The sequence below is a fragment of the Salmo salar genome, chromosome ssa09 (assembly GCF_905237065.1).
Source record: "Salmo salar chromosome ssa09, Ssal_v3.1, whole genome shotgun sequence".
Taxonomy (NCBI): domain Eukaryota; kingdom Metazoa; phylum Chordata; class Actinopteri; order Salmoniformes; family Salmonidae; genus Salmo; species Salmo salar.
Genome location: NC_059450.1, coordinates 16,225,432 through 16,235,041, shown reverse-complemented (window position 1 = coordinate 16,235,041; position 9,610 = coordinate 16,225,432). Strand labels below are relative to the sequence as shown.

Genomic DNA, 9,610 nt, shown 5'->3' with positions numbered 1-9,610 from the left:
GGAAAAGCAGCCAATAAGTGCTCAGCATATGTGGGAACTCCTTCAAGACTGTTGGAAAAGCATTCCTCGTGAAGCTGGTTGAGAGAATGCCAAGAGCGTGCAAAGCTGTCATCAAGGCAAAGGGTGGCTACTTTGAAGAATCTAAAATATTAAATATATTTCGATTTGTTTTATACTTTTTTTGGTTACTACATGATTCAATATGTGTTATTTCATAGTTTTGATGTCTTCACTATTATTCTACAATGTAGAAAATGGTAAAAATAAAGAAAACCCCTTAAATAAGTAGGTGTGTCCAAACCTTTGACTGGTACTGTATATATAAAACACAGGAAATCATGTTTTTGTCGACACTGGGCCTTTAACATAGCATATGGCTGAAGTAACAGTAACGCTAATTATTTTTATTTTGTCCCACAGGCCATTTGACCAGAGTGGATTCCTTTGAATCCATAAGAAGATTTTTCAGCATGTTTGATGCCATTCCATTTGCGCCGTTCCGGCCATTATTAGGAACCGTTCTCCCCTCAGCAGCCTCCTGTGTCCATAGTACAATATACAGTACATATTTGAGAAATATAACAGAAATGTAACAAAAATAGCATCATTTTCTGAGCTACGTATACTACATCTCTTGGCAATTTGTTAACACTTTACTGGTCAAACACATTAGCAGTTATCAGGTACAATTGATTTCTTAAAGACATTTATATAAACTGTCCTCCTACTGTAAAGCATGGATTCACAGAATGAGTTAAACCTTAATTCAAAGAACATATCAGCCATCAGTCTCTAGCTACATGAACATGAGCTACACCATTAAACTGGAACTGAGCTACACTTTTAAACTGGAACTGAGCTACACCTTTAAACTGGAACTGAGCTACACATTTAAACTGAGCTACACCTTTAAACTGGAACTGAGCTACACCTTTCTACTAGAACTGAGCTACACATTTGAACTGGAACTGAGCTACACATTTAAACTGAGCTACACCTTTAAACTGGAACTGAGCTACACATTTAAACTGAGCGACACCACTCAACTGGAACTGAGCTACACATTTAAACTGAGCTACACCTCTAAACTGGAACTGAGCTACACCTTTAAACTGGAACTGAGCTACACATTTAAACTGAGCTACACCTTTAAACTGGAACTGAGCTACACCTTTAAACTGGAACTGAGCTACACCTTTAAACTGGAACTGAGCTACACATTTAAACTAAGCGACACCTTTCAACTGGAACTGAGCTACACATTTAAACTGAGCAACACCTTTAAACTGGAACTGAGCTACACATTTAAAAACTGAGCTACACCTCTAAACTGGAACTGAGCTACACCTTTAAACTGAGCGACACCTTTAAACTGGAACTGAGCTACACCTTTAAACTGAGCGACACCTTTAAACTGGAACTGAGCTACACATTTAAACTGAGCTACACCTTTAAACTGGAAGGTCAAAGTGATTAAATCATGCTGTAAAGTCAAACTGAGAATTTGGATTTGAGTGTTAGACAAATCTAGTTTTATGACACACAGAAATTGAGACTCAATAGGCATGTAAAGAAGTAGAGTTTTTTATTACATTTGTATGTTCTAAAATATACAAAAACACTGACACCTGCCAATCCAGCGGCAACACAGACAGGAACAGGAGAATGGGAAAAGATTCACCTACGTTCTCCCAAAATAACGCTGTTAGGGCCTGAACCAGGATCTATGCTCCCAGTTAAAAGCCCATTCCAACACCATAGGCTTTAGGCTACATGTTTGTCTAGGGACTATTTGAAATGGACACAGGCATTGAAATGTAGTTAATGGTCATCATAACCGAATGTTAGGTGAAACATCCTTTGGTAACCTTGGAGGAGACAAACAGTACTCAAAAGCAGTACAGGAATGTTAGAGACACGAACAGCCCAGTGCACTTTAAATATTCCAGAGTAAGGGTGTTTTAACTGTGATATTCAAAATCAACTCCATGAAAAAGTAAAGATATTAAACATTTTGAACATTTTGTAGAAAAACACAGTACAAATATGTTTAGTATAGGCTATTCTTTCCATACACTGTCAGACACTCACCAAAGAGTAAAATGTGTTTCTCATCTCTCAATTTGCTTCACAAATTCAAAGGAAAAAAATTGAGCAATGGTGTACAGCTTGAATCCATGCTTGGTATAAGCCTTCATCATGCCAATATGGAGCCCTTGTAATGAAGGCTTAGCCCCATGATGAGCTCCTGTATTGAGATCATTGTTGTTGGTATAACCAAGCCTCTTTCACATACAGTTGAAGTCGGAAGTTTATATACACCTTAGCCAAAAACATTTAAACTCAGTTTTTCACAATTCCTGACATTTAATCCAAGTAAAAATTCCCTGTCTTAGGTCAGTTAGGATCACCACTTTATTTTAAGAATGTGAAATGTCAGAATAATAGTAGAGAGAATGATTTATTTCAGCTTTTATTTCTTTCATCACATTCCCAGTGGGTCAGAAGTTCACATACACTCAACTAGTATTTGGTAGCATTGCCTTTAAATTGTTTAACGAGGGTAAAACGTTTCGGGTAGCCTTCCACCATCTTCCCACAATAAGTTGGGTGAATTTTGACCCATTCCTACTGACAGAGCTGGTGTAACTGAATCAGGTTTGTAGGCCTCCTTGCTCGCACACACTTTTTCAGTTCTGCCCACAATTTTTCTATGGGACTGAGGTCAGGGCTTTGTGATGACCACTCCAATACCTTGACTTTGTTATCCTTAAGCCATTTTGCCACAACTTGGAAGTATGCTTGGGGTCATAGTCCATTTGGAAGACCCATTTGCGACCAAGCTTTAACTTCCTGACTGATGTCTTGAGATGTTGCTTCAATATATCCGCATAATTTTCCTCCATCATGATGCCATCTATTTTGTGAAGTGCACCAGTCCCTCCTGCAGCAAAGCACCCCCACAACATGATGCTGCTACCCCTGTGCTTCACGGTTGGGATGGTGTTCTTCGGCTTGCAAGCCTCCCCTTTTTCCTCCAAACATAACGATGGTCATTATGGCCAAACAGTTTTGTTTCATCAGACTAGAGGACATTTCTCGAAAAAGTACGATATTTGTCCCCATGTGCAGTTGCAAACCGTAGTCTGGCTTTTTAATGCCGGTTTTGGAGCAGTGGCTTCTTCCTTGCTGAGCGGCCTTTAAGGTTATGTCGATATAGGACTCGTTTTACTGTGGATATAGATACTTTTGTACCTTTTTCACAAGGTCCTTTGCTGTTGTTCTGGGACTGATTTGCACTTTTCGTACCAAAGTACGTTCATCTCTAGGAGCGGTGTGACGGCTGCGTGGTCCCATGGTGTTTATACTTGCGTACTATTGTTTGTACAGATGAACGTGGTACCTTCAGGCGTTTGGAAATTGCTCCCAAGGATGAACCAGACTTTGTCAAGGTCTACAATTTTTTATTCTGAGGTCTTGGCTGATTTCTTTTGATTTTCCCATGATGTCAAGCAAAGAAGCACTGAGTTTGAAGGTAGGCCTTGAAATACATCCACAGGTACACCTCCAATTGACACAAATTATGTCAATTAGCCTATCAGAAGCTTCTAAAGCCATGACATAATTTTCTGGAATTTTCCAAGCTGTTTAAAGGCACAGTCAACTTAGTGTATGTAAACTTCTGACCCACTGGAATTGTGATACAGTGAATTATAAGTGAAATAATCTGTCTGTAAACAATTGTTGGAAAAATTACTTGTGTCATGCACAAAGTAGATGTCCTAACCGACTTGCCAAAACTATAGTTTGTTAACAAGAAATTTGTGGAGTGGTTGAAAAACGAGTTTTAATGACTCCAACCTAAGTGTATGTAAACTTCCGACTTCAACTGTAGATAGCTATTGTAATACCTTGAGAGGTAGTGGCCCCATCACCAGGTTTGGCTCGAACCCTGCTTGGAATGTACAATAGTCAAGCCACTTTCTAGACAACGAAGTAGAGTGAACCACAATGATAAGACAGCCATTACAAAAACAGATGAGTTATTGGTCATGAGAAGATTAATAATATCAATTAGCTGGATTCAGTCTTTGGTCCCCGCGCCTTTTGATTTACTTGCTCACTGTTTATGACAGGTGCTCTGCTAAAGGCTTTGTATTGCAGTCATTTTCACAATCTCTATGCTACTCACCTAGGCATTACTGTATCAAGCTCTTAGCACAAACTTTAAGTTGTGATGCAGTCAACACTTTCTGTCATTCTGTCATTTTCTCTAGGGAACCTGATGTAGCAGCTTTAACTTTTCAACTTCAAATTGTTAGGCTTGACGGTAGTATAGTGCAAAAAATCGACCTCCCATTAGTAAAGTACAACATCTACATGCAAATGATAGTTCCAGTTTCATACCGTCAAAGGACATGGTTTCAAAACTGTCTTGGAATAAGCACAAAGTTGTGTTTGCAAATACCTACGCATTCCAATCTTTCTGTGGATACAAATCCCTTGTGATAAGTGCCCTTTAAGCTCACTACTCTGTAAGCCCTTCACAGGTAGAATGGCATACCATTACTCACTCCTAACGTTGAGGAAATGATATCCCTTCAGCTTTAATTGTCCTTTGGTTTGTAATAATGATGTATTTCCCAAAAGGACCAATGAAGTTGAGCTGGAATGATTCTACAAGATATGAAAAAATAAGAAAAAAAAACAAGAAATGTCTTTCTCCCAAAGTTTTTGGTTCCACTGCGGTGTCCAAAAGAAACAGGGGCCTCCACAGAGCCGCCTGTCTGCTCCCTGTGGCAGTATGTCTAACCACCGAGTCTTGGGTCAGAATCCCCTGTCACACAGTCCCTGCACAGGGGTGTCTGACCCTTTCCCAACCAGTTTTAGAGGGAATGCTTCCAAAGGTCAATAACCTGCAGAGGTTCCTGATGTTTTCCTCTTGGCCACACCTGTAACCTGTAACATGGCCTCCTGGCCACTAGGGGCCCTCCTCCATATCGTCCAGGTTGGGCGCCATAATGAAGTGTTTAGGGTGGACCAGGCTATGCTCGTCTGCATGCTCCTCCCAGCGCACATCGTCACTCTCGTGGGTGATGTAACGCTCGCCACGCCGTGTCTCAAACTCCCTGAGGTCCAGCCACGTCTGGTAGTCCTGAGAGAGAGAGAGGGGGAGAGGGAGTGAGGGAGAGGGAGGGGGGAGAGGGAAACAGGAGTTACAGCAGGGATCCAATACAATGTCTGCCTTGTTCTAGGTCACATCATGAAACGTGTGTGAATGTTTTGTTAGATGTGCCTGTGCACTGCTTACAGTATAATGAAGCTATTTTAATACCTGTAGCCAAGGATGGCTGAGAGACTTGTCCACACTGTACCGCTTCCTCATCTTCACTTGTAGGAGGTTGTTAATGAGATCTGTTGCTGTGAGAGGAAGAGAGACTTCATGTTAGTCTCAAAGTGAGAGGTAGACATGAAACAACAGTGCCGTCTTTCTACCCACACGTCTGGATCTACCAGCGTGGTTTTCAGACCCTGCGGCTCTTTGACTTTTCTGTTGTGTGTGGTTTACATGAATCACTGACAACTCTCTCGAGTTGCCCCAAATAAATATCCCCCGCATACACCTACACTAGTGTATATGAAAAACCATAGTGCAGCCTGGTATACAAGTGATAACGAAGACAAAATAACTTCCAGTTGCTTCAAATGACTGCTTGTTGTATCACACCATCGGTCTACTTCTTTAGCTGTATGACTGGACTCACTAGTTACGTTACACGCTTTACAGAGATGTTTGTCCTCAATTGTCTTCCTTAGCATTCATGCATTTGAATATTATTCAAACGGGTCTTTCTTCCTACCGTCTGCAGAGATCTCCTTCCACGGCTGGGGTGGGTACATGAAGGCAGCGTTCTGGATCTGGTCGTTAATGTCCTCATCCTCGTTGAAGGGGAATGTCCCGCTGAGGCTGACGTAGACGATGACCCCCACAGACCACATGTCCAGGGAGCGGTTGTAGCCCTTACTACGCAGCACCTCTGGGGCCAGGTAGGCCGGGGTACCCACCACCGAACGCCTGAACGACTTCTCACCGATGATACGGGCAAAGCCAAAGTCACACAGCTTAACCTGCCAGGACACACAGCAGAATGCTACATTGTCTCCCCCATACACATACAAGCAATATTTTGCTAGAAAGATAGCAAACTTGTCTGACAGGTGAGATGTTGCATGTTGGTTACCTGTGGGAAGGGTTCTGCTGAGGCCAGCAGCACGTTCTCGGGCTTCAAATCACAGTGGACGATGTTCTTGAAATGCAGATGTCTCAAAGCCACCAGGATCTGTTACAGAAAATAGCCCAACCCCCATGGGTTAGCGAGATCAAACCACATAATAACACATAATGATCTCCTCATATAACAGTATGGACTCCCTCACAAAATATAATGGAATGGATAATGAGAGCTGCATAAGTATTTTAGTAGTTCACTAAGCTATTTCTAGGGTGGTCACTTTCTTAGTTTCCATATGGACACATGACCTCATCACTGTCTCCTCTCTGCTGTAGTGTAATCATCAACTGTAGCTGCTAGTGCTGCATGCATGTTTAGCTGTGGTCCTCGAACAACTCCATGCTGCTGCCCGACTCCTGACTTTGACAAAGTCCTGATAAACCACATCAGACCTGCTGCTGTTCATTTTCATGTGCAGCTCCATGCCTAATGAACCCGCTCCTGTTTGGCCCCGGGGCCCCTCTCTTCTAATCAGCCCACAGACCAGAGGCCAGGCAGCAGAGCAGAACAGCGCACCACTACGGCACCGCAGGCTGTAATCCCGGCCATGATGCCATCCAGACCAGCCTGTCCCGTAAACAATCCCCCCGTATCCATACACCACAAGATGAAACAGGCCCATTACGGCTTATATTATAGACTACCACACCACGAGAGAGAGAGAGAGAGAGAGAGAGAGAGAGAGAGAGAGAGAGAGAGAGAGAGAGAGAGAGAGAGGGGAGGGAGGGAGGGAGGACGAGAGAAAGTAGGGGAAAGATGAGGAAGGACAGAGAAGTAGAGGGGACGGAAGTTAGAGAGAAGTAGAGAGGAAGACAGACAGACCTGTGTGACCAGGAACTTGGTGACGCGTTCTGGGAGCTTGCTCTTCTCACTGGACAGGATCATCTCCAGCATGTCTCCATGGAGCTTCTCCATGACAACAAACACCCTCTCAGGTGTCTCGAACATACACTCCAGGTTGACGATACCAGGATGGTGAAGGTTCTAAACGAGTGAACAAACCTTTAGCTTCAACACTCCATACTGTACCACGTTACAGTTTCACTGTTTGAAACTCAGCAAGAATGACTACTGTATACATCTGACTGGTACAGCATGAGGGTCTATGTGTTACCTGGAGAATGGCCACTTCGTTCCTCAGTTGGCTCTCCTGCTTGGTAGGAAACCTCATCTTGTCAATCACCTTGATTGCCACATCTCTTCCAGTCTTTCTGTGTTTCCCTGCCAACAGAAATAAATAATGAGTCAACATGTACTTATATTGTATATTGTATAGTATCATTAAGATAGATGTGAGTACCTGGCATAAAGTGGGTGTGTGTTTTGGTTTGGGTTGAGAGAATACATTATGTTTAGTTGCAATACATCAAAACATGGATATCCAGGCACACACCTCCATACACAATCCCAAACTGTCCAGATCCTAGCACCTCATCAGAGAAGATCTGGTAAACAGAGCTGATATCCTACAGAGAGGGAAACACTTCTGTATTATTGCAGTGTATTATCTTAAAGGGTATTACTAGTGCTAATATACATTAAACTGTCGATTTATACTGCTATATCATTGTTGGATAGATGCTGTTGTATTGGTATGGTCATTGATATGACAAATGGGTCACTTTCACTCATTGCACAAGTACAGTACGTATGAAAATCCCCCTTTCCCATAAGTGTATCAGTGACTTCCTTAACTTGTTTTAAATATCGATTTTTTACAATGGACATGCAATGTTTAATGGTCCATGAAGAATACAGAAGTATCAGATTTTTTTTTACGACTGCACACACACACACACACACACACACACACACACACACACACACACACACACACACACACACACACACACACACACACACACACACACACACACACACACATATATATATACAGCTGAGAAATTGAGCAAGATTGAACACACACAAACACAACTGAGAAATTGAGCAAGATTATCTGAAAAAGTGACCACACTCACCACATTCTCCTGTATCTGGCAGTTGGACACAGATATGCTGATAGACACCTCTTGTTCTAGATGGGGAAACCAATGCAGTGTTTACTTTAAACAACTGTACATTACAAATGCATAAAGGACCCAATGCATTCCTAATTAATCATAAACAGAGATGCATTTCTCACTTTTTTCCCCATGTCCTTCAAGCCTATCACAGCTGTAACATTACATTGCACAATAATGACCCTGTATAATTGATTGGGGAAGATTTGTTTTATTGAACAGCATAACTATGTGTTACATTTCATAGTTAAGGTTATGAGTGCCTCCTGAGGCCAATATTCAGTCATGAGGTTCCCAAGTCATGTTTTGCCAAACAATAAAACATAATTGTATAATCAAATAACATAGTCTCAGCTTTCATCTTCTCTATGGACAACAAAGTATGCCCACCTGTACTTACTCATTGGCTAAGGACCATATTGTAGGACTAAAGGGCACAAGCCCTTGTTGTCATTTCAGAGTGGTTGGATATTGAGGGGTAGTGAGGTGGTGGGTCTCATCTGTTTGGCATTGCCACCCTCACCATATGCTTTACACCAGAAGGTACAGCCAGACAAATGGCCTCCGGGGACATATAGTACATGAGCTGGCAGGCAATGGCGCTCATTTAATCTCATATCTACTCTAACAGAAATGATTAATAAACATTAGAACCGGCTATGGTGATGGTGAGCACTGAACCAGAAGTGTGTTCATTTCATAGCCGAAAGGGAAAAAAAGACCACTCGTCTGATTCAGCCATCTTCGTGATTAGAATATGCATTAGTGTATTGGATGCGATGGAAGAGGACCGCACATTTTAACACACACAGATAATCCCCTGAATCTACGTCAGGTTTCAGGTGTTGCACCACGTGCCCACAGGAGAGCGACCGGTTGAACGTGCCACCTTGGCTCCATAGCTTTTAAGACAGGCGTCAGCAACAGGCAAACCCGCAACTTGGTTATTTTGGTCGCCCCAAAGTTTTTTGTAAAAATGTTAAAGTAATCATAAACCAAAAAAAGAGTGGGGGGTAGTTTTTGGAGAGAAACAAAAAGACTCCAAAATCAACAGGAATTGAGCTAAACATTTGTTCAATTTAGGAAATCTGTTCCCAAGTATTCCCACAAAAAAAAAAATATATATATATATATCTCACCTTAATCAAGGTATGAAATTATTATTATTTTCAAATACATTCTCTTTTTTGTACAATTTAATATAATTACGCCCAACCATCCAATCCAACCAAAAACGCCCGCCGCTGGATCTAGTTGATGATCCCTGCTCTAAGATCATCACCGTCATTATCATAA

At 41.9% G+C, this 9,610-nt stretch overlaps 1 protein-coding gene across 4 annotated transcripts in view; it reads right to left on the bottom strand.

Moving 5' to 3' along the window:
• Window positions 1-3,791: 3,791 nt before the first annotated feature.
• LOC106610794 (serine/threonine-protein kinase D3) overlaps window positions 3,792-9,610 on the bottom strand; it is a 64,607-nt gene continuing 58,788 nt past the window's right edge. For all 4 annotated transcript variants that reach the window (XM_045723429.1, XM_045723428.1, XM_014210381.2 and 1 more), the window contains 8 exons: window positions 8,273-8,328; window positions 7,687-7,759; window positions 7,408-7,514; window positions 7,116-7,277; window positions 6,243-6,341; window positions 5,862-6,129; window positions 5,336-5,421; window positions 3,792-5,155 (listed from right to left, as the gene is read on the bottom strand). In XM_045723429.1, coding sequence (XP_045579385.1) covers window positions 4,982-5,155; window positions 5,336-5,421; window positions 5,862-6,129; window positions 6,243-6,341; window positions 7,116-7,277; window positions 7,408-7,514; window positions 7,687-7,759; window positions 8,273-8,328 — 1,025 coding nt within the window. In that variant the 3' untranslated portion in view covers window positions 3,792-4,981. The remainder of the gene's footprint in view (window positions 5,156-5,335; window positions 5,422-5,861; window positions 6,130-6,242; window positions 6,342-7,115; window positions 7,278-7,407; window positions 7,515-7,686; window positions 7,760-8,272; window positions 8,329-9,610) is intronic.